This window comes from Schistosoma haematobium, chromosome ZW, assembly GCF_000699445.3.
Source record: "Schistosoma haematobium chromosome ZW, whole genome shotgun sequence".
NCBI lineage: Eukaryota > Metazoa > Platyhelminthes > Trematoda > Strigeidida > Schistosomatidae > Schistosoma > Schistosoma haematobium.
In genome coordinates this window covers 47,546,915-47,573,541 of record NC_067195.1, presented here as the reverse complement: position 1 = coordinate 47,573,541, position 26,627 = coordinate 47,546,915, and the positions used below count along the sequence as shown (strand labels likewise).

At 34.3% G+C, this 26,627-nt stretch overlaps 1 protein-coding gene across 2 annotated transcripts; it reads left to right on the top strand.

Annotated features, from left to right (window-relative positions):
• Window positions 1-53: 53 nt before the first annotated feature.
• On the top strand, window positions 54-25,029 carry MS3_00003727 (uncharacterized protein). Of its 2 annotated transcripts, XM_051211581.1 has the most exons (13): window positions 1,038-1,666; window positions 3,097-3,250; window positions 3,287-3,349; window positions 3,396-4,460; window positions 5,904-6,284; window positions 9,264-9,767; window positions 10,799-11,163; window positions 11,831-12,127; window positions 12,973-13,320; window positions 20,397-20,794; window positions 21,964-22,322; window positions 23,358-23,677; window positions 24,786-25,029. In XM_051211581.1, exons 2-13 carry the CDS (start codon window positions 3,190-3,192, stop codon window positions 24,921-24,923), a joined length of 4,299 nt encoding a protein of 1,432 aa, XP_051071655.1. In that variant the 5' UTR covers window positions 1,038-1,666; window positions 3,097-3,189; the 3' UTR covers window positions 24,924-25,029. The 2 variants fall into 2 exon arrangements, with proteins under 2 accessions (XP_051071656.1, XP_051071655.1); XM_051211580.1 differs by lacking the exon at window positions 1,038-1,666 and adding an exon at window positions 54-95 and having other exon boundaries at window positions 12,973-13,728; window positions 23,358-25,029.
• Window positions 25,030-26,627: the final 1,598 nt, after the last annotated feature.

Below are 26,627 nucleotides of genomic sequence, written 5' to 3'. Positions count from 1 at the left end.
GAAAGCTTCTTCTATGCCGTCCACAACCATTTGAACCATTTAACGTCCTTCTGGTTGCGAGGCTAATTTAAACCACAACCTTGGAAGGTCACTTGGTAAGTTCGAGATTCCCAGGAGAGACTATGGTTTGTGGACGACCTTTGAGCGAAGCTAGACCAAACTTTAGAGTGTCCGCCTAATGACTACGTCAAAATGAGGGTTATAAACCAGTGTGGGGAATTAGAATTATGATCTACACTTGATGGTTAAGGTTAGAAAATAGATTTAGGGTTTTCATCACGAACTGACCTAAGTTACAATACCGAAACTCTATATAACCAGATGGATGAGTGAATTATAGCCTCGCCGTCTTGTGTGGGGTAGCGACAACCTGATCATTGGCAATTGTTTTTCTGGCATTGTCCGACCATCAAACATAAGTCTTCAAAAATAAACTAGATGTGGTAATAGCCAGAGACAAAAGAAATTGATGAAAAAAAATGGAAAGCCGTAGATTGTTAGAACTAAAAGTGCTAACGAATAAAATAAACACGAGAACTCAGAAGTACCGACGATATACCACTTTGGAAATAAAAACTATACTCTGCGAATACTTTAACTGAAATATATTCAATTAGATTCATATTCCGATACGGTTTTTTCAGTAGTCTTGGTACGTAATAAACGATGAAAACAATTAAATTTGCTCAGCAAAAAACACTTCTGTCCTTTTTAAATAACGCGGGAAATCAACAGATTATAATATTTGTGTTGGAGCATCACATTCCTTAACCAGTAGTATTATCAGTCCATACGTAGTATTGAAATGTGAATGCTTTAAGTCATATAAGTCATGCCAGAAATTTATTAGAGATTTTAAATAGAGCTCTAAGGAAGTTGTTCTTCAGTCCCTTAAAATTGAATTCAGTTCCTATTTTTTAAAGGCTGCTACAATAAGTTCCTCAGCAAACGCTTTGCATGTAGATAGAATTCACAGAGCGAGGAACATCAATTTAAGGTTGATCGTTTAGAAGCAATTGGGCTTGAAGTTTCTATATTTTTACTATGTACTATCAATGTACCTAAACATTAGGTTCACCAATCTTTAAATCATTTTGAGTTTTGACAGTGCATAGTTTCTTCCTTGTGCATATTTTCGTTGATAATGCTCCCAACTAAAGTTAGTGGCTACATATTTGATTCATGTTAGTTTCTGATTTCAACGTCTTGTCGTTGTACACCGTCATATGTCAAAGAAGCTTCAAGTCCGAGGATAATGGTCTATTCCTCAATCTACTTTTTTTCTGTTTTGTGGTTTTTGTCTGATTCTTTCGTGTAATGAAAATCTGGACATCTGTGGATCAGTGTTTGTACTACATGAATTACCCCATACTAATGTACATTAACCCTGCAAAATGCTGGGAAAATAGTATGTTTACGTAACTTATTTGATTCATCTAGTTGGTGACCAAACTCAGTTCAAGAACACCAGTCTTAAAGCACTGGTCGCTCACTAAAATTTAATTGCCAAGCAGTTAGTGTGCAACAAAAATTAGTTACTCATGATTTATATGGTTATAACGATAGAGTTCGACAACCAGTATTCATTTTTCAGGTGCAACTTTATCTCAAACTTTACGCAAGAAAATTATATACATGTACCACACAGCCTTTAGCCTCCTTTTACGTAGATTATTATCCGATAGTTTTGCTTTGAGTATAAACATTTTCTTAACTTCAGCGGTCGAATAAAGCTTCTGGGGGATTTACTCAAACCACTTTACCACTTTATTATAAAAGTATGCAATTATTCTGGTACGTTCCTTAGCAATGACATAATTTGCCATCCATTAAAAATGAATGGGAACGATTAATCGTTTAAACTTACTAGGAGTAGTAGCCTAAAAAAATAAGTATCTAAACAAGTTAGTATAAAAGCGGATTCGGGGCATACTTGAGGTAGACAGCTAAAATAATGATCGATAAAATTCTAAATGGATCCTTAAATGGTTTCCAGTCAGTTTTGAGTTACTCGTCTGAACAACCAGACATCAGTGTTAGAACTCTCTCACTGGTATAGTAAGAATTGAAAAAAGCACAGTCACGATGTGGGTATACGTGACAAGGCCTGTTAGGCTATCTGCAAAATACTTTGAGTATGTTAGTTAAAAATTTCACACTTGGCTAGCTAAATCACTCATTTGATAGGTTCATGCGTAAGCTATTTAGACTATCTTATATCCTCAAGCATGCCAGTTCATATAAACAATGAAAATTTTGTAATCGCCCCATGGCAATCGGTATAAAATTCCCTAAAATCAACAGTTTTTACCTGTGTGTTTGCAAAAACGATGAAGTGTATCAAATTTGGGTGTTCAATCGACCACATCTCAAACCTTTATTAGATTTAAAAATGAAGTGTTATCTACAGCTTTCCAATACCATTCATAAATTTGTTTGCAGGCCTATAAACCATAGTTATTTTGAGCACGAGTGATATCCTATTAACTACCTCATAGATGAGAGAAACTACAAGTTTTGATCAAAAGTTTGGAGTCATCAGCGAGTTTTAGCAACCCGTATGGTTACTGTCTCGTTGAAAATCTTCTGACCAAATACATGGGAAATCATCAAATTTGTATACATCTTACAATCACATTTTGATATAAGAAAAGAGATCGAAAGTGAACTGATTTCTTGAATACAGTCATATGCAAAGATAATCATTATAATTGTAAACTTAAGCTTTCTAACGGTTATGACAGCTTGTTATTTTAGTATTTGTGTTCAACGTTAATCAACTGAAGTTTGGAAACTGTATCAAGATCTTCAAATTTGAGGTGATCATTTTATTGGTCTGGTGCTTCTGAATCAAATGGTTTGTTAAAACTACCCTTACAATTTTGAACTATGAAAAGCTGCTAAATCAAGCTTTCCTTACGAAAATACTCACCTGTTTAGGCTAAAGAGAACTATAGTACGTTGTAGCTGACTGACTAATTAATACTACTAAAATCGATCACGATTCGAAAAATACTATACAGGATATATGTATACATATATTAGTAAGTGGCCGGAAGCTTTGTTCATCATCCTTCGTATTATTTATCTTTTCAGACGGATTTATAATCGTTTATGTCGCCATGCGACTACGCATAAGTCATTTGCTTTAAGTCGTGAAAGCTTACATTTCCGAACAATCAAGTAAAAATGTTTCCATGTGCATCTTATTCTGGTGATGAACCAAAGATCGATAGTGGATCTTTTGACAGTAAGTTCTGTAAATAATTTCTACAAATAAATCTAGATAAGTCGTCTTGGCTTCAGAGCTCCACATACTCAAAACAAAACCTCACTGTTCATACGAATGGTAGAACTTTTTATTTATGGTATTATTACTATTCTATTATCTATAGAAGCAGCAAATACTGAAAAGGGAAGAGAATCGAAATCAGTTAAACGCCCATCTTCTCCTAAGAAACATAAATTAGAGAAGAATCAGAAAGTCACATCAACTGCTGTATTTTTGGAAGACATTCCTGGACTAGATATTAATAATGCATATAGAATTGATCGATCTTGTAACAGAGAAATTTATAAGCACGGTTGTATTTACGAAAAACATGTGTCACAATTTAAACAGAAGAGTAAAACAAGAATATTGGGGTTTAAAGATCTATATTTGTATGATCTTCTGGGCTGTGAAATAAAACGTAAACGTGGAGTCACAAAAAAATCGCGATATTTTAGTAAGTCAAGCAGGGCAATCATTCAAAGTCCTAGTACCGTTATCAAGTCATCTGATAAAAGTGGCATGTCGACAGATTTAATTCGTTTTCCTGATGAACTTAGTACTTGCGCATCAACAACGGGAATAAGAAACAATGATATTTTAAATCTTTGTGAAGAACTTAACCGTCGGGTCTACGATCGACCAGGTGATTTGATTTCGTGGTTCAATTTAATTGATATACAAGACAAAGAAGCTTCTTTTCTACATATTACAAGTGCTGGTTTTGAACAGAAACAGTTATGTTCTGACTTTAAATTTTCTAAAAGTGACAGACTTATTATACTGAAGAAGCAGTTATCAATGGCTGATCGAGCTCTTACGGCTAATCCTGGTAATTTGACATTGAAATTATTCATAATTAAAACAAACGAACTGGTGGCTGAACTTGAAGCTCATGGTGCCTCGAAATCTTCATCTAACAAGGAAGTTTGTCAGGCAGATCAAATTAATCGGGATTGGGCTCAGCTTGTATTCACTTATCCCCAACTTGTACCCATGTGGCGTGGGTATACGGCGCATCTTATGGGTCGGAATTCATCATTAACTACTATAAATCAAGGAGTTGGAAATGGGGTATTTTCACGCATTGATGGTGTTTATAAGAGAGGTCTATCAACATTATCAGGTATAATATCCGGAAGAATATTATCACATAGACCACAACCAGATACTGTAGAAAGAACAGTCGGTAATATTTCCTTTCGTTAACTTTTTTTTAAAAATTAAATAGATCCCCCTACCTAGTCAGTTAACTAATTGGTGAAACTAGGTAACTAAATACAATATCTTATGCTCAAGTTTAAGATACACGTTTCATGTAATGAATAATAATACCAGTCTAATACCTGAATGGAGATATGTGTTGATGGGTGCAAGTTTGCTCACTGTTTGTTAAAAACCAATTCCTTAAGCCACTAAACTATAGCTACATAAAATGTGTTCGAACCCCTTTGAATTCCAGTTACTAGTGTTTCGATTGTAGTTTAACTAACCATCTGCATTTATATCATTGCCAAATTCACTTAAAAAATTAAAATATTACCAAATGTAATGAACTTCCGGCTTTGGCTTGCTTTATTATGTCAGAACTGTAAAAATAATCAGAACCAGCTTATTATCAGTTATTGTGTGGAAATGGTAATTTTAGCAAATTGATACGTTTAAGAATACAAATTCTTCCTGTGTATGAAAGTGAAAGTAAAACGACCTCTTAAGACGATAAAGTTTGATTAATGAATTGTATGTTCGTTCATTTTGCGATTATTGTGTCCAAAAGACAAAAATCTGACGATAATGTATCTTATAATTTTAATATTTCGTAGCTCACTTTGATACAAAGATTGTTGAAAGAATTGGCTACGTAAATTTTGTTTCATATTCCATTACAAAATTAGTAATATGGCTATTTGTATATATGTATAAAAGCAGAATTTGACTGTTGACCGAGAGGTTCTGTGGCAGTGTTTGTTCAGTCAGTCAGTAACAACGTAGAACTTCGTACGTACGTACATCAGTTCAAGTTGCCATACCACATTAGCACAGAGATGCAGTTGTCGATTCAAATCCCGTAGTGGTACAGGTAGTAAGAGCATAAGCAGTAATCGGGAAGATTAGGGTGTACCTCAGAAGTACATAAACTTTGTGAAGGCTCTTTACTCGAACATTACTTGTCGAGTCAGAGCGTATGGCGAATTATCACCAACCTCAAATGGTGTTCGACAAGGCTGTCTACCACCATCTTTGGTCTTTGATGATAAGTACTTACCTATTGACCTTTTGCTTCCGTCAAGATATTGTGTTCATCTTAAATATTTGTTTTATGTTTTTGACAACTCCGATGGATGTGTGCATTCTACCATTTTTCTGTCTCATTATAACAATTTGTTATTGTGATTTATTGACAGATGAAATAGTAAAAAACTTATTAGAAATAAGTTGTGTTTCCGAAATTGTGACTGACCAGTAAAATGTATCATGAATAATTTACAACAGAATAAAAATGATTAAATTATCGCTTAACACTTAGAGTTATAAGCATTTATTTCAGTCATTATTTTTATATGTATACCTATTTCGTGCCAAAAATAATATATTTAATAATATTCTTTTTTCATTCATTAACATAAATTAGACTACTTGGCTGATTATTGCCATTGGTTAGCTCAAGCAGGACATTCAGAACGAGCTTTAGCAGTATGGCAAGCTGTTATTGAATTCAATTGTTTTCGTCCTACAGAAATTGAACAAAGTTCATTTGAGCAACGGATTCTAGAAATGGAATTATTTTGGTCAAGTGGTATGCCTAGATTTGGTCAACCTGGTTCACAACATTGGAATGGATGGTTTAAAACTCGAAATAAACGACAGGATAAATCGCGACTAAAAGAATCAAAATTATCTAAAAGTCATAAGAGAAATCAAATTATTTCACCAATTATTTCCGAAATAACTTCAGACATGTCAGTTGAAGAACTACATTCTAAGTGGACTAGTGTAGCTGGAAAATTAACCGGTTTGTTATGATGAATAATATTCTGTACTTTCATAGATTTTGAAAGTTATTTCTAAAATGATATACTAATTAATCAGAGTTTTCGTCTACTTTTCAAACGCAAACTTTAATTGCTGGAATCTCACGCTTGATCAATTCGTTATTCGAATTCTGTGCTGACCACTGAATAATTCAAGTTAACTCGTATTATTTACAAACTTCAAGAATCCGTAACTTTACAATTATTTAACTTCACACTCAATACTATCATATATTCATGTAGAGAAAACTGATAAAGCGACTTCACCAACAAAATAAAATGTTTATTAGTTGAATGTAATTAACGGATTCCATCTCAAAATACAATTTAGTTCTTTTTATTTATTTTAACGCATAGATATTGGTACAAGGAAGCACCAAATACATATGCGCCACACAAATCTCATTTGATATGTGTGAGGACTGTGATACTGCCTGGGTGCCCAAACCGAAGCAGGTGGTTTTCTGAGGGGGCCACACCCGGAGCCTTCGACCTGAAGGTCTGATCCACAAGGCGGTGGAGCATAGTAAGGAGATGCAGTCCCATGGTAGCCGATGACAAACGATTGGTTCATACGCCATTTGTTCCTTTAGGATACTGGAGCCCATGTGCACCAGTGGTTTGGAATCAGGGTTTTCCAACTCCCCTAGGTGGACTCTTCATGTCCACCAACCCGGTTAAAGCTCCGGACATTCGCTTTTCGTCCTCTCAATTCCGTAAACAACACCCCCGCCACGAGAAGGCAGTGAGTAGAACTTCCCTGGCAGAGACTATATACGTGTGGTTATGTGAGAGCATTTCGAGAGGGAGAGCGGACTCTCCCTACTCTCGGCCGTACCAGGGCATTTGGTGGCAGTTTTGGGGGTAGTTTTCGTTAAACTGAGTTAAGTTAAAATAAAACTTAAAATCAAAAAGTATTGGACGATTTTTTCATCTTAGTTTAGGGTTGTTCGTAATAGCGTTGATGCATTCACACTGTTTTCCCCTAGAACTTGAGTTCAAAGTTATTGCATACTTTTTACTTCATGAAAGAATTTTTTTATTCTCGAATCGTATTCCCTATCCCTATTTTTTTCTAAGAACACTGATACTGTTACTAATTCTACTGCTCTAAGGTTTTTCTTGATAATTTCATCGTGCTGTGCTAATATAGTGTGGCAAATTGAACCGATGCACAAATACATTGCGCCCTGTGCTTTGCTCATGACTGACTGGTTTATAGAAACATACCAATGGCTACCATGTTTTTTTTAGAATGGTGCCTCGAAAGCGCTCTCTAGTATTCCCTGTTTTGCAACAATTCATCAGCTGATTTTAGTTTATGACGCAAACTGTATTTAATTCAACAAATCCTCACCAACTATTTCAGTAAACAACTTCTTTGTATATAAATTGATTCATTTTTTCTTGGTTTGGGCTTACAATCCATGTTATCTTCATTTTATTATCAAAATCTTATTTACTTTGATATCACTTCATTAGTCGCACAAAATCGAGTGCTTTGCACACAATAAACGGAATTGTTATAAAAAGAAAAAGCAGTATCAAAGTATAATTTGCTTTTTGTCGTCCATATACTAAAAGCATAAGCTATATAGTCATAAATTTATATCTAAATATATGCATATCTTGTTAAGTTAGTGAGAATAACAACGTCGTCTGACACTCAGTAATATATCTATCACATAAGTCGGAAATAAGATAAAACATATACTTTCTGATTCGCTGTATAACCAACATTTTCATCCTTCAATTGATATCCAACGGTCCAAATTTTCTAATTTCATTCAGTTCTGTAGGTGGAGTGACCGAGTAGTCCAAGACTGGTTTAAGGCACTAGTCCGAAAGGGTGTGGGTTCGAATCCTACCTCCATCACAATCTGTAACATAAAAATCCTTGGATGTTATCTATGGATAATTGCCCAACTCCTGCTATGGTTGACTGCATAACTCGTCCTAATTAATAATAACATTAATAATAACGATAGAATTTACCTACCGAATATAAATTTATGCTCTTGGCTGTAAACCACACTGTTTATATATGAGTTAGTCATACTACTCATTTGCCTAACCCGAAGTAGATGGGGATGGGTTCGAACCCACTGTCTACTGGTGAAAATCTGACTGATTTAATCGCTTATAATCAAATTAATTATCATTATCAGTCAATCAACTCATTCACCAGGTACTTGAGTATAGGCTACACTCTAGGCGTGAGGGCTGGTGGTACTACTCGGCTGTCCAAACCGAAATGGAGCTGAGTTTGGTACTGGAACTTAGTGACTGAAAGTTGAGCGTCTTACCCATTAATCAACTAGCCACTACTGACTGCCGAAGCTGGATTAAATTCATCCTAGTGGGAACTTTCTTCAGCATACGCAAATCTCCACAATCTATCCAACAAGGTTTCCATAATTATTTGTACTTAGTTGTTACTTGAATTGTGACGACACATTTCAGTACTGACTTTTGTGTAAGTAGCTAATTCCCGTTAAATTTGTATGAATTTATTTATGTTTATAACACTACTTATAATTAATCTTATATAAAATAAATTTATCAATGATCCTCTAAAGGCAATTTCTTTCAAATAAATAAATAAACTGCTTCACTAGTATATTTATCTATCGAGTAGCTAATTCCTTACTAGTTTGTCTTATTTCTGAAAAGAAGACTCCCTACGCAAATTATTTGTTATTATCTAAAAATGTAATCTATAAGTACTTAAGCATCTATAATTATATCAATCTAGTAGTCTAAAGCCATAATTCATAAGGGAATCGAGTGTAACATCTTGGTAACGATGACTGTTAAATGCTGCTCGTAGGTATTGATAATAGTTTAAATTGGCATATGTTCCTGCTACTTTCAGCACAACGAAAAGTCCATAAATTTGCACAACTTTTAGAATCACATATAATATGCTAAGAAGAATGATTGTTTATTTTTCCGTTTAGCTATTGCTAGCACTTGTGAAGACGCATTGATTAGTTGTTCAGGGGAAGGTATTCCTGATGAATCCTATGAAAATACAGGTCCAGATGTTGTTCCATCCATTCTTTCGTCAGAAGTTGCAGCTGATCAATGGGTTCGTCGTGGGAGCATTCCTTCACTTGCAGGCCATGGTTCATTTGGAAAGAGTCGAGCCATCTTATATCGTCGTGGAAAAGCTTGGGTTGGTCTAGAACGTGCTCGCGAAGCAGTTGGTTGGCTACCTTCAGATGTATTAAACGCTCAGGATCAAAAAGACATAGAAGATGAAGATCCTGAGAGATTAGTTTTATTTGATGATATTAAACCATGCCTAATAGATTTATGGAGATTTGAAGAAAGATCAACAGCTGACACTCCTCAAAGTCGAGCTCGTAGAGCATTATTTCAACAGCGCTTATTCTTATTGTGTTTAGAGTTTCTTGGAGCATACGATCGTGATATAGCTAAATCTCATCACTTTCCTATGGGTAGGATTTTAGAAGATAGTCTAATTATATTACATTTCATTTTTGTCCTATATTAATATTAACTTTTATGATATCGCTTTTTATTTTAATAATTCAACTATCTGACATTTAAAAACTCCTCATACCTTAACAGCACAGTATCATGTTGTCACACTTTTGGAAAAATATGAACCTTTCCAATATTAACCTAAAAATCAATTAGTATAATGATCTGAGTACTTTAAACATTCTGATTGAGTTATAGAACAAAACGTTAAAGCTGAGCAAGGAAGCCTTTTTTTACCTATACCATTTATAAAGCCATAGTTACATTTAACTATGATATTTACTTGACAAAAATCCGGAAAAATAATCCTGAATTTAGAATAGAATCTGACATTTGATCATAGTGCAAATTATGTAATACGAAGAGTAGTATTCATAACATAATCAGGTAATGACAATAGCAAGTTGAATGATTTAACTAGGATGAACAAATGAATGAATGAGATGTGAACACGAAATGAAAATCGAAGAGAATATGTTTTGTTTGAGATAAAAACAAAATAAATTATGGCAATAATTATTAGAGAGGATGATCAGTGTTTGTTTTCATCACATTCATTACAAAACTAAACAAATGAACAAATGTCTTTCGAATATACAATTCATTGTTTTTTTTCTTCTGAATAATGGTCGAAGTTGGGTCGATAAAGCATGACAACAAAAAAACGAAGTGATTACTATCAGTATGGGGATTTGCGGTGATTGTAGTATTTTCACAGTTGAATTCACCAGTTGATCTAAGCTAGATCCCCATTAAAAACATGGAGGCACTGGACGGCTTCCAGGTTTTCGATGGGGATCTAGCTTCTATCAACTCGTGAATTCAACTGTGAAAAACAAGTGGTTGTATACTGTTGTCTGAATACTAACCTTTATTCATAACAGTATATTAATTGTCCCTTAAAAATTGTACGTTATGAACATTTAACAGATTATACATATCCACTAAACTATGTGCATTTTTTTCTTCATTTATCTACTATTAGATATTCGTCTTGTACATGATTTGGCATCTGTGGGTAGCATTCAACGTCAAGGTTTAACACCATGTCCATCACAATCATGGATGTCGAGTAATTTAGACACTACACATAATCGAGCTAATAACAATGATAGTAACAATAAAGGACAATTGAATACACCATCACAATTGGCTAATGAACATCAAGATGTTTGGGCACAAGCCCATCGTTGTTTTATTGATGCTGCACTTACTCAAATGAATGAAATTCCATCATGGTGGCCTACTGAACTTAAGGAAAATTGGCGTACAACGTTGAGTAAACTACGTTTTACATTGGCATCTGAACGTCTTTCCAATGCTATTCAAACACATCTAGTTAATGTTAAGGTAAGTAATGAACTAATGATAGTTTTTTACTTAACTAATATTATACTACTTATGATGCTAATTCTTAGAAATTCGATGTTCTGTAATTCAACTCGTCTCTTAACCTTTGCAACGTGTAAAGACATTACTTAAGTGGGACGATAAAATTCTGCAACATATTCTACATGTTCTTCCAAGTGTCTCTTATTTTTTTCTTTGCATCTATATATTAATGAAAGTTGTATCATATATATAATACTTTGCTGTTGGGTAGTTGAAAGTCGTTTGTAAACCGGATACCTTAGTCATGAAGTTGGTTGATGCTTGTATGAGTTCCACTAGAAACATCAGTTCCTTTAAGATTCCAAGTACATCTTGTTAGCGAATACCAGCTAACATGAAATTTAGGTTCATGGCTTCTTGTTGACTACCTACAACCACCTAAGGCTTCTGTTGTCTTTCAGAATCAAACTAGAAAATACACCATTACTTCCCGATGTTTCAGACAAACTGTCAGATTTTATACTTTAGTGTTATGTTTTAATCTGAAAATTGTGAGATTTCCTGTACCAGATTGCAGCTGATGCATCACAGTAGGGTAAAAAATTACTTCAGATTCGTAATATATCAATCCAGTTTCATCATTATACTAAAGTAATTGCTATCTTTTCCTAACATTTCAACTTAGACTGCTATATCCATTTGGCGCACTTGTGGTCGGACAATCATATCCGAGGGTAAAAACCAAAAAGATTTAAATTTATGGCGATCCTACGCTAAAGGTTTCTGGCAAATAAGTCATGATTTACTTGTAACGGCTACATGTCAAGATGCTGCGATTCCAATTGAAGAATCAAGACGCATATTTGATTCGGCCTTAAGCATGTATCCTATACCGGAAGATTTCGGACCATCAATTGATGATATGGATAAGTTGGTTGAATTTCATCAAACTGTATATACTCCTAGATTGAAACTTCTACAGGTATATCTAGTTGTTTGAAGAAAAATTTTTTTATTCAATTTATATATTATTTTTGTACCTTGTAAAAGTGTGCTGCATTATGTGAAAATCACGTATCTATTGTCTGGGGATATTGTAAAGAACTTCACCAACTAGGTTATCGGATGTTCATACTCCACGTATATACATATGTATATATTCAAACTTGTTGGTTTTAATCCAATGATTTTGTTCACCAGCTAACTTCTATACATTACAAAATATTTCTTTAGAATTCAGACCACATATTTTACAGTCACATTTATTCAATTTGAGATTACGATTACCACGTTGTTCAATTTACTGTAATGATAAAATGTACAATGAGGCTGTAGCTCAATATTTTGAGTGGTTATATTGTTAATTCAGATTCTGTTTTGGTTTGATCAGATAGGCATTTCCACCAATTAATTACCAAAACCTAATTAAGTGCCAACTTGCAATATGTTTAATATTCGAGTGATTTGACTTACTAACTACTTTTGAAAGCACGCTATTCTAGATTTGAAGCATCTCATGGTATAGTTCTTATCAGATTTAAGTTCCAAGAATCTGAGTATATCCATCTTGATTTTTAAATATCATTTAATGCATTTTGTGGGTTTGATTTAACTTGACTGCTTTCACTTCCCAAGTTAAATTGTTTGTGCTATTCGTATTACGCACTGATACATTTATAATCAATTCTACTGTTCTCTTGTGTTAAATTAGTATCCAGTTTAGTTAGTCACTCTAAAATCATTAATTCTCTGTTGTCTTTATTTTGTTGCGTCACTTTTTTTCCTGCTTTTATACATTTACTTAACACTGGAAAACAAAATTATCAGGATTATATTGATTTAGAACTGGATGTATGCCCTGGATCAGGTAGTTGTCAAAAAGGATTCAATGAAGAAAATCGTGTATTATATTTACTAACATATATCGCAATTGGTGGTGTTTACCATTCATATGAACAACAATCTACCAGTGAAATTTTACCGTCAATTATTGTGAAAACTAATTATCGTTTTGGTAAGCGTATTGAAGCTATATGGACAACATTGGTTGGATTGCCAGAGGATTTAACCACTCAAATTAATAATTATCAAGAGTTTTTAGATGGTCTACTTGGTACTGTCCCTATTCTATGCTATTTAAATTTAATGTTTGATCTTTTAACAACAGATGAAAAGGTAAACCGAGTTAGTGATGTTTTATGAATTTTTTCCAAAAAAGCTTGAAAACGTCTACTTAATGTTTGAATTATAACAACGTGATACAACTGCCTTTGCTCTCACTCAGAAACTAATTGATTTCATACCTCATTACTGATACCGACCTATATATATGTTTTCGCCTATAAACCTCTGAGGATTAATGTTCTCACTTAACCATCTAAGGACTTTAGTTCGAATAAAAGTTTAGAAAAATTAGTTATAAATGACGTTTTACAGCCTTATCTATCGATTTATCATCTGTATTCATTACTTTCACCTAACCTAAGCATTATTATTTTAGGTGTTCCCCTGTACTTACTTCAAGGCATCTGTAGTTGAATCTAGCAATAACACTGTTATATCCGAGTGGAGATTAAATTACAGGTAACTTCCGAGGACTATTCATGGACTAATATTCTTATTGTATAACTACTCAACAATTACACTATGTATATTTATATCCCTCTTATGACAAGCTTTATTTTGGCCTATAATTTATTATTGTACGATTTACGGTTCTTAAGTTATGTTCAGTTTATTAACTACTGCCTCCCACATTCACAGCCACTTTTTGGGCTTATTTGTGTACAAATATTATTTCCTATTTTATGGTACGTTGAGGTCTGTGTGATTGATATATAAACGAAGTATGCCTGAAATAAACGATCTGCTCTGATTCTGGTCTGATCTGCTCTGATTCGGAAGCTGGTATCTTGTTCTGGACTCAAGTGGAAGGGCTCGGAAGACATAGGACCAGTAAGGACGCTAGACTGCCCGCACCGGTTGAACGTCATTGGTTGGCCTAGTGTAAAGATCCGTATAATTCGTATTCGGATTGGTAGATAAGTCGTGTGATCGAAAAGTCAGACATCCAAGGTCATAACAATTGGCGACGGGGTGGAGAAAAGTTTTGAACCCTCAACTTCAAGGTCATAACAATTGGCGACGGGGATTTTGGCAAAAACAAAATAATTGGGAGACGCAAGGTCATAACAATTGGCGACGGGGATTTTGGCAAAAACAAAATAATTGGGAGACGCAAGGTCATAACAATTGGCGACGGGGATTTTGGCAACAAAGAAATAATAATAATACAAGTGATGACTCAGATTTTGGAAATAAATTAGCTGTATAATTGCCGGTGATTTTTGGAGCTAATATTATTGGCAAAAAAAAAATGTCGATTTCTTTCGAACAGTTGCGGTTAATATTACAGCACCAGCAGAAGATGTTTGCCTTGCAACAAGAGCTATTTATAACAGTTTTGGGCAGACTTTGCATTCAAGCAGAAAATAAGAAATCTATGTATCATGCAGATAATGGTGCAGTAATGGACATTTCAGAAGCATATCCGGTGCAGGATTCAAATCCCTCTATACCAGAAGGAAAACGTAATATTGGTAACGTGTCCAGCTCAGGACAAGAAAATATTGTGCTAAATGCACATGAAGTTGTGACAATACCAGATGATCAGGAGCCAGATCCTGTAGATGATGCCCAGAGTCCAGAATCAAATGAAACACTACTGGTACTGTCTAGCTGCGAAAATAAACGTCACCTCGAACAAAATTGTGGTCCATGTGCTATTAGTCGAGAAAGCTATGGTGACTCGTATTCAGAAAATAACTGGAGCAACACGATGAACCAAATTGTACCAGATGTTACTCAAAATCACCGGAAGACAGAATTTTATATTGAGTCAACTTATCCCATTTCTAATGACAGTGTGCCAGATATTGATTCTCAGAATAATGCATATGATTTTGATGAAACTTCTTATAACAATGAGGGAAATATGTCAGCTGAGTCGAATGATGGCCAAAAATCTAATTTAATTCTGTTAGACGTTGACTTTCTTAATGACTCGTTATCTGCTAACGAGATTCATAATGAATTTGAAAATAATGAACTCAGATCAAAGGTCGTTCATCATCATCTAGTCATTTTTAGTGGATTCTCCAGTCAATACGAGAAACATGGTTTAAATAAAGTCCTACTAGTTGTAATTTGGAGCCATAAGGACCCAACATTATTTCGAGGAGGAGGAGAATGTTGAGGAATTTAAAGTCACATATAATTCTTTTTTTTAATCAGAATCTAAAGTTGGAATTTTCAAAAAAAAAAAAGGAGAGGTGTTATATCCGAGTGGAGATTAAATTACAGGTAACTTCCGAGGACTATTCATGGACTAATATTCTTATTGTATAACTACTCAACAATTACACTATGTATATTTATATCCCTCTTATGACAAGCTTTATTTTGGCCTATAATTTATTATTGTACGATTTACGGTTCTTAAGTTATGTTCAGTTTATTAACTACTGCCTCCCACATTCACAGCCACTTTTCGGGCTTATTTGTGTACAAATATTATTTCCTATTTTATGGTACGTTGAGGTCTGTGTGATTGATATATAAACGAAGTATGCCTGAAATAAACGATCTGCTCTGATTCTGGTCTGATCTGCTCTGATTCGGAAGCTGGTATCTTGTTCTGGACTCAAGTGGAAGGGCTCGGAAGACATAGGACCAGTAAGGACGCTAGACTGCCCGCACCGGTTGAACGTCATTGGTTGGCCTAGTGTAAAGATCCGTATAATTCGTATTCGGATTGGTAGATAAGTCGTGTGATCGAAAAGTCAGACATCCAAGGTCATAACAATTGGCGACGGGGTGGAGAAAAGTTTTGAACCCTCAACTTCAAGGTCATAACAATTGGCGACGGGGATTTTGGCAAAAACAAAATAATTGGGAGACGCAAGGTCATAACAATTGGCGACGGGGATTTTGGCAAAAACAAAATAATTGGGAGACGCAAGGTCATAACAATTGGCGACGGGGATTTTGGCAACAAAGAAATAATAATAATACAAGTGGTGACTCAGATTTTGGAAATAAATTAGCTGTATAATTGCCGGTGATTTTTGGAGCTAATATTATTGGCAAAAAAAATGTCGATTTCTTTCGAACAGTTGCGGTTAATATTACAGCACCAGCAGAAGATGTTTGCCTTGCAACAAGAGCTATTTATAACAGTTTTGGGCAGACTTTGCATTCAAGCAGAAAATAAGAAATCTATGTATCATGCAGATAATGGTGCAGTAATGGACATTTCAGAAGCATATCCGGTGCAGGATTCAAATCCCTCTATACCAGAAGGAAAACGTAATATTGGTAACGTGTCCAGCTCAGGACAAGAAAATATTGTGCTAAATGCACATGAAGTTGTGACAATACCAGATGATCAGGAGCCAGATCCTGTAGATGATGCCCAGAGTCCAGAATCAAATGAAACACTACTGGTACTGTCTAGCTGCGAAAATAAACGTCACCTCGAACAAAATTGTGGTCCATGTGCTATTAGTCGAGAAAGCTATGGTGACTCGTATTCAGAAAATAACTGGAGCAACACGATGAACCAAATTGTACCAGATGTTACTCAAAATCACCGGAAGACAGAATTTTATATTGAGTCAACTTATCCCATTTCTAATGACAGTGTGCCAGATATTGATTCTCAGAATAATGCATATGATTTTGATGAAACTTCTTATAACAATGAGGGAAATATGTCAGCTGAGTCGAATGATGGCCAAAAATCTAATTTAATTCTGTTAGACGTTGACTTTCTTAATGACTCGTTATCTGCTAACGAGATTCATAATGAATTTGAAAATAATGAACTCAGATCAAAGGTCGTTCATCATCATCTAGTCATTTTTAGTGGATTCTCCAGTCAATACGAGAAACATGGTTTAAATAAAGTCCTACTAGTTGTAATTTGGAGCCATAAGGACCCAACATTATTTCGAGGAGGAGGAGAATGTTGAGGAATTTAAAGTCACATATAATTCTTTTTTTTTAATCAGAATCTAAAGTTGGAATTTTCAAAAAAAAAAAGGAGAGGTGTTATATCCGAGTGGAGATTAAATTACAGGTAACTTCCGAGGACTATTCATGGACTAATATTCTTATTGTATAACTACTCAACAATTACACTATGTATATTTATATCCCTCTTATGACAAGCTTTATTTTGGCCTATAATTTATTATTGTACGATTTACGGTTCTTAAGTTATGTTCAGTTTATTAACTACTGCCTCCCACATTCACAGCCACTTTTCGGGCTTATTTGTGTACAAATATTATTTCCTATTTTATGGTACGTTGAGGTCTGTGTGATTGATATATAAACGAAGTATGCCTGAAATAAACGATCTGCTCTGATTCTGGTCTGATCTGCTCTGATTCGGAAGCTGGTATCTTGTTCTGGACTCAAGTGGAAGGGCTCGGAAGACATAGGACCAGTAAGGACGCTAGACTGCCCGCACCGGTTGAACGTCATTGGTTGGCCTAGTGTAAAGATCCGTATAATTCGTATTCGGATTGGTAGATAAGTCGTGTGATCGAAAAGTCAGACATCCAAGGTCATAACAATTGGCGACGGGGTGGAGAAAAGTTTTGAACCCTCAACTTCAAGGTCATAACAATTGGCGACGGGGATTTTGGCAAAAACAAAATAATTGGGAGACGCAAGGTCATAACAATTGGCGACGGGGATTTTGGCAAAAACAAAATAATTGGGAGACGCAAGGTCATAACAATTGGCGACGGGGATTTTGGCAACAAAGAAATAATAATAATACAAGTGGTGACTCAGATTTTGGAAATAAATTAGCTGTATAATTGCCGGTGATTTTTGGAGCTAATATTATTGGCAAAAAAAAATGTCGATTTCTTTCGAACAGTTGCGGTTAATATTACAGCACCAGCAGAAGATGTTTGCCTTGCAACAAGAGCTATTTATAACAGTTTTGGGCAGACTTTGCATTCAAGCAGAAAATAAGAAATCTATGTATCATGCAGATAATGGTGCAGTAATGGACATTTCAGAAGCATATCCGGTGCAGGATTCAAATCCCTCTATACCAGAAGGAAAACGTAATATTGGTAACGTGTCCAGCTCAGGACAAGAAAATATTGTGCTAAATGCACATGAAGTTGTGACAATACCAGATGATCAGGAGCCAGATCCTGTAGATGATGCCCAGAGTCCAGAATCAAATGAAACACTACTGGTACTGTCTAGCTGCGAAAATAAACGTCACCTCGAACAAAATTGTGGTCCATGTGCTATTAGTCGAGAAAGCTATGGTGACTCGTATTCAGAAAATAACTGGAGCAACACGATGAACCAAATTGTACCAGATGTTACTCAAAATCACCGGAAGACAGAATTTTATATTGAGTCAACTTATCCCATTTCTAATGACAGTGTGCCAGATATTGATTCTCAGAATAATGCATATGATTTTGATGAAACTTCTTATAACAATGAGGGAAATATGTCAGCTGAGTCGAATGATGGCCAAAAATCTAATTTAATTCTGTTAGACGTTGACTTTCTTAATGACTCGTTATCTGCTAACGAGATTCATAATGAATTTGAAAATAATGAACTCAGATCAAAGGTCGTTCATCATCATCTAGTCATTTTTAGTGGATTCTCCAGTCAATACGAGAAACATGGTTTAAATAAAGTCCTACTAGTTGTAATTTGGAGCCATAAGGACCCAACATTATTTCGAGGAGGAGGAGAATGTTGAGGAATTTAAAGTCACATATAATTCTTTTTTTTTAATCAGAATCTAAAGTTGGAATTTTCAAAAAAAAAAAGGAGAGGTGTTATATCCGAGTGGAGATTAAATTACAGGTAACTTCCGAGGACTATTCATGGACTAATATTCTTATTGTATAACTACTCAACAATTACACTATGTATATTTATATCCCTCTTATGACAAGCTTTATTTTGGCCTATAATTTATTATTGTACGATTTACGGTTCTTAAGTTATGTTCAGTTTATTAACTACTGCCTCCCACATTCACAGCCACTTTTTGGGCTTATTTGTGTACAAATATTATTTCCTATTTTATGGTACGTTGAGGTCTGTGTGATTGATATATAAACGAAGTATGCCTGAAATAAACGATCTGCTCTGATTCTGGTCTGATCTGCTCTGATTCGGAAGCTGGTATCTTGTTCTGGACTCAAGTGGAAGGGCTCGGAAGACATAGGACCAGTAAGGACGCTAGACTGCCCGCACCGGTTGAACGTCATTGGTTGGCCTAGTGTAAAGATCCGTATAATTCGTATTCGGATTGGTAGATAAGTCGTGTGATCGAAAAGTCAGACATCCAAGGTCATAACAATTGGCGACGGGGTGGAGAAAAGTTTTGAACCCTCAACTTCAAGGTCATAACAAACACGTTCATCTCGTCTTTATGTTTCATGTTCACAAAGTAGTAGGCAGCAAACTGCTGCGTACCATACTCAAAGATTTGATAGGTAAATAGACAAATTACATGTTCTACAAGAAAACTAGACGCTCTTTTTGTGTCCATAACGAGACAACATTATTTATCAATTGATGAAGTATGGTGTAATTTCACAAAATGAATACACTGTTTTCGCTCATTTTTTATCAATAGTTTTCAAATACTCATTATTTGCATTCTGCATTATCTTTCATACATATCTTAGTACACATCATATTTCATTATTTTGTTTTAATATTTGAAGATGTAATTTTTCTAGCTATTTGAACTTGAATAATCTATTTTTTCCATATATGAATCAAATGAAGTGTTGTATAAAAGTCTAATATAACTAACGGTTTGAAAAATGTTTTAAGTGTGAATAATAATCTCTAGGAGGTGTACTGTATAAGGATGATTTGATGAAGAAAAGAAATATAAGAACATTCAGTAATGTGAGCTTATCCATTTATATTTTTTTTAACACTGGCTACTGATCGGGTGGTTCTGATGGTTAAGGGTTTGCTATATGATCGAAAGATTCTGGAGTTGTAGGTGCGTACTACTGAAAAGCTCCGTACTAGGGCTAAAAAAGCTATCCATTGTTCCCTGGTTTTCAACGGCACCCCATCTGAAATCAATCTATCAATAATATAACCTACGTATGAATTTGATTAAATAGTCATTAGTGCTAATCAAGCTGTTTTTTTCTAAAATTATTTTCCAGGCTTTAGACTCATCACTTGCTAGTCTACTGCCTATTCTTGGACGAATTGATAGATTATGTAGTAAATTTCTATCTATCAATTTAGACGAATCTTATCCTCTTGGTTCAAAACCAAGTAGTCGTTGGTCAGAAAATAATAATTTATCTGATGATAATGATGATTTAATCCCGGCACCGTTACAAAATCGTATTTGTACTAATAAATTTATTAATTTAACAATTGGCGGTTTATCTGCATTCTGTGCTCTACGTCAGCGCAATCGACGTCCACTTTTAAATCATTTATTTCAATTAATAATGAAACATAATAAATATCATTCAAGTGATATACTAATGGATTTAATGTTGCCATCACAATTAAGTTATCTTCTTCCATCAAGGATTTCATTAGATCAAAGGTATCAATATTTACTATTATTATTATTAATATTATTATTGTTATTATTATTATTATTTGTATCACATCTATTTTTCTCTTTGAAATGTTATTGTGTATTTAACTAGTTCACACATGAAAAGTTTTTACTGTATGTTAACTTTAGTGTAGGGAACCATTGAATATTAATAATTACCCGGCTAGATGCTTTAGTTCGACTTCATACCAGTGTTAAAAGTTCATTTTTTTAATCACTTTCGAAGTTGTACCATTTAAAGCATACATGATCACTATGAAAGAAATATTGTATTTTGATTTGATTGAAATATCATGTTGTGACAGAAGGTATAAAACTCTATCTAAAAAATGTACGGGAATATGAAAACACTAGGAATTATTCTTGAATTTTAATTTAATGAAACTAGTAGGTTTAATAGAAAGTGAATATATTCTATTCACAAGTAACTCCTACTGGATTGTGATCTAGAGTGTTACTTCATCATTTACTTTGGTTTGATCTATTGAATAGTATCATTAATTGTTATAGAAAAGAAGCTTGCCCTTGGTACAACTGGATTACAATAACACTTTTGAGTATCATTACAAATCTTATTTTTCGATTAATTTATAGCCTTTGTTTACGTGTTTCTGGCTCTATTATCTATGCTATAATGTACTACTATTACTACTACTACTGCTAAGTAGACTCATTATTTTTCAGTCATTAGATTTTTGTTCATCTGTTGTGTAAATAACCATTGCATACTTGTAACATATTTTATTATCCTAATCATATAGTAAAATTCTCGGTGGATTTATGGAACAATGACCCTAAACAACCTTTTTACTATTCATTTAGTCATTAGTATTACTCTCTATTATTAACTGTGATATAATAGACGTGTTTGATATTTGCGGTAAAATCATCTCTACTCGAGTACTAAATTAAGTTATTCTGGTCAATTGATATGAATATTTTTAAAATAGGTGTAAAGTTATTGATTTTCTTCGTGAAACCAAGAATTACCTGTTATTATCTTGTCTACTTCTTGACGTCTCTATTCAAATGAAATATTACTATTTCAATGTATATCTATGTGTGTGTGTTAAAGTAGGTTAAAAAAAATCCTCTTATTTTCCAATGTAACTCATTGTGTTTTCGAATTTGTTTTCTTTTAATTTTTTAAATAGAAAATTACCCCTATCTCTGATGAATGCATCTTCATGTCATGGTCTGTTACCACCGTTATTCTTAGCTTCTTTTATTCATCAATTAAATCATTTAAGACAAAATGTAGCAAAGTTAGCCTCTCAATCTATTATTCAACAATCACTGAATAGTATATCACGTTCAAATATTCGACAAAATCAACAACAAAATATTAATTTTTTGGAAGGATCAATTGGTGCAGAAGTCAATAGTTTTATTGGTCATCAATTAGAACTATGTTCTGCTTGTTTACCAAATGTTTTAGATTTATTCATTTTAAGTTTAGAATTAGAACGATGGACGAGTTTAATTGCTGGTGTTACTTGTGATTATGGTGATGGTAGGTATTGAACACTGGCTTTTATGTATTTATTCAGTTGTTTTGTTTTAATTTTATGCTTCTCAAACTGTATTTGATACATTTTTGTATTGGTTGTTTGGATCTTCTCATTGATGTTTAGGACTGCAATTGACCAGTCTTTTATTGGCCAATGAGAAGATCTAAACAACCAATACATATGGATTGAAAATTGAACAAGCTAGTGGTTACCTGGACTAGGCAGCTAAGTGTATAGTGCGATAGCGTTTGAAGAGAACGTTACTGAGTTCGAGTCCCGGAGTGGACATCAACTCTGGAATGCAGGTATATCCAGCTGAAGAGCCCCTAATAGGAAGAAATGTGCGTTCTGGATCTCACTGCTAGCCACCATCTATCTCTGCTTATAATGTATTTGATACACTTTTTATTGATGCATATAATTTTATGCTGTTTTATAAATGATCTTGATTAATCTAATCAATTAGCTTGACAGTTTCAACTAATATCGAATAGTTCTAGTAAATAATCGTTGAATTCTAAACGAACTAATTATTTTTCTTGGCAAAATAATTTGAATTCGTTTTAAATAATCACTTCTTTATGTTCCAGACTGTTTATCGAGTGATGAGCCCACTTAAGTCGATAGCAGCAATGCTATGAAAATAAATTTGATTGATGATACTACTAGTCTGGTGATCTTGCTAATAGTTTTTCAATGAAACTTACCTGTAAATCACAACGAGAGTAATACTGTGCCAGTAAGTGCAAATATCTCAAATGAACAAACAAATACATTAGCGCAAGAGGTAGATATGCTTTATAGATACAATACGTCTTTGAATGTGCACAAAACGCCATAAAGGTTTAAACCATCTAAACACTATAATGAACCTCTTCGTTCTTGGATATCAATAAAATGACATTCTGTAATCATTGTGTTTATTGTACTTGTAATAATTTACAGAAATTTTTTATATTTAACTAAAATTTTACAAGTAAACAATAAAACATTTGATTAATTAATTAACTACCATATATTTCTTTTAATAATAATAGGAAGAAATTCCGTAAGTGATCAACGTGTACGTAATGCATTTGAGAAAGCTGTGCAAATTAGTCCATTTCTTACATCATTTATATCTTCTGAAGGAAACTTGATTCATGTAGCGCTAGGTGCTAATACACCGTCATTCTGGTCGGCGCATTTACGTTTAGTTATATGGAGAGCTTATATGGCATTTGGTTGGATGGCTGGTCCACCTCATACTTCTAATACATCTACTACAACTATTACAAATAATTTAGATCCTCGTCAACGTCGTCAAGCTGTAAAAGCAGTTTTTTACCGAGCTGTTGAAGATGTTCCATGGGCTAAAGTAATTTCATTCAGAATATTTTTCTTATTATTTAATGAGACTATAATTTATGGTTGAACTTTGAGCGATGCTGAAGTGACCTTGAGGATACCACATACATGCTGGGGGTTAAAATAATGTTTTGAATTAAGAGTAAGGTTTAGAGTTAGAATTTAGGGTTTTCATCACAAACTGGCATCAACTTTATTGACGAAATGCTATTTAACCATATGAATAGACGAATTGCGCGCCAAAGCCCAAGACTTGCTACCTTTAATTACATTAGTTCGTCCGTAAATTATAGTTTCTCCCATTATTTACATTCCATCATTTTTAATTTTCTCATTTTATTAAACGGCTAACAGTTATTAAGATACAATAAAAAGGTCATTAGTTGGAGATTAAATGCTATGGGTGCTTTTAATTTGCTAACAAATTAAAGGTTTGTCTGGTAATTTAAAGAAAACATGTATCTGGGCTATTGTGTATCATTTACTAAGGTGAATATCAACGATCGCACCAAGAATTTTAAAAGGTTAAAGTGGTATTATAAGGTACTTCTTAAAAGTTGCTGAGACGTTAAGCAAGGTACCATGTTAATTGTATCCTTTAACTTATGAAGACCATATTTTGTAGTCAGAAAAATCTCTTATACTATTAGTTGCTGTATTTCGTGTCTTTTTTCAAGATTGTTGCTGTTTGAAATAGGCTCTACTAATACTATATATCATGATTGACAATTGGAATTTATTTACTTTTGAAGTACCACAACAGTTCAACTTTGTGCCAAAATCATGCCGGCAGTGTTAAGTTGCATGCCATTGATATTTACTGAAATTTTTCATTGATTGAAACAAATATTGAAAAGCGACAGAAGTTCTTGATTTAGCTAGTAAATTCAGTTGGTATTATTGTCGATATTAACTGAAATACCGAACTGAGATTTATTTAAAGTTATTACAAATAATCCTGTCAAATTTTCTCCATTGCATTTTCTGCTCGTACTTAATAAAAGTTTGTTTTATGTTGACTTATACAATACTAACCAGTCATTTAGTAGCAATTCATGTTCATCACTTCAACTAAAATAGTCAGTTTTGGGTGTACAATATTGTTTTTTACATTTTAGGCTCTGTATACAGATCTAGTTCGTTATTGTCCAGAAGATGTTGAAGAAGTTGTTGATTTATTATCGGAACGTGAATTAAGATTAAGAACACCGTTAGAAGAAGTTGATCTGTTATTGACTGCCAGGCCTCATGAATAAATATATATCTTGTATACTATGATTATTTTAAATCGGAAACCAATACATGTATAGTTTCTTTTCCTACGTCCATAAGTTTATATACTAATAAATTATTCAACATTCACACGGTTGTCTTTTTCATGTCATGTTTAATATCTGAATGCTTCGTACCATTCTAGAATGTACAAAGAAATTATGTGATGGGAAATATTTACGATCGTTTTGACTATGAAAACAAGTATTTTAATAAAGCGTCCGCCATCCGTAAGCGCTTTATTTTTTCCATTACTACATATCAGCTGATACATTATTTTTTGATCCGTCACTATTGTGAAAGGAGGTGTCACTGGTATACATGTTTTTGGATGTAAGTCATTCGCGTAAAAGATGGTTTTGTAGGCATGAATCAATTCATAAAGGTCCAATGTCTAAATAGTTTGGTTATAGCTTCACATATTTGTAGTTACCCACAGGCGTTTGATTTGATAAATCTTTAGGTTATTGCAAATGAAACCATTTACTGTAATTTTGAAAGGTATTTAGTTTACTTGTTAAAGATTCAGTTTCTTCAACCATAAAGTAAACCAGATTGCTTGCAAAGTCTCATTAAGTGTAGAACACCGTAATCTAGATGCTTATTCGCGCATACATGGTTGAATCATACACAAAACGTTTTAAATGGTATATGCTGGTCGGTTTAACAACAGAATAGATTGTCTGTCAAGGTGTAGGGCCAGCGAAATATCCTTGAGCCTAAGATGAATCATCTACCTAGCTGGATCGTTGCCATGTTAGAAGAGTGATCAGTGGGCGTTGAGTCACCCACTGGGTATCTTAATATATTAATATGATATATTTCTACAAGGGGAGGCACACGCCATTTTTACAGGTATGATCTACAAATTACAACATTTATTGTCACATAGTATGCATGTTAAATAGATATAGTCTATAAAAGTGAATATCAGTTCATTCCTTCAGATATACTGAGTAGTCTTCAAAATATCTTCAAAGTCGATGGTGACTAACGCAGACTGGTGAATATAATTTGCGGAGCTGATGCATGCGTCTTATCCTTTTTCCCGCACGTTTTGCCTTCTCATCCTATTCATGTTCAAATTAACCATGCGGTAAGATTCTATTTGTAATTTACGGACACCAAAGAAGAGGGTCTTCCTGGTTACCTCCAACCATCATCTTATCTTAACATAGTACATGCAACGTCGAGTCATCTAGACTGGTGGCCACATGGCAACTTGGTCGATAGGATTCGATCTGCATTAAGAAGGACCTGACATACATGACACTGATCACCACCCGGTGATCAATCAGTTGTAGATACATCTCAGCCCTACAGGAGGTCAGTCGTGGCCTGGATAGCTCAGTTGTAACCTATCTGACTGGAGCTGGGTGACACGGGATCGAATCCGTCAGGGAGCATTAGTTCCTTCAAGATAACACGTACACCCTGCTGACGAGTGCCAAGTAGCATGAACACTAGGTCCAGGGTTTCTTCCTCACTACCCCCAACCACCATCTTAAAAGTATGCTTATAGTCTTCTTATTGGTGTGATATTATTAAACAGTTACCTGAAGTTGACTGCTTATATTTATCCTTGCTGTTGAATCAATAGAAGCTAAAATAAGTAACCTTATTTCTTATGATATAATCATTAGCATGTACAGACCCATTTAACTCATTTGTGAGTAGCCCCAAGAGGC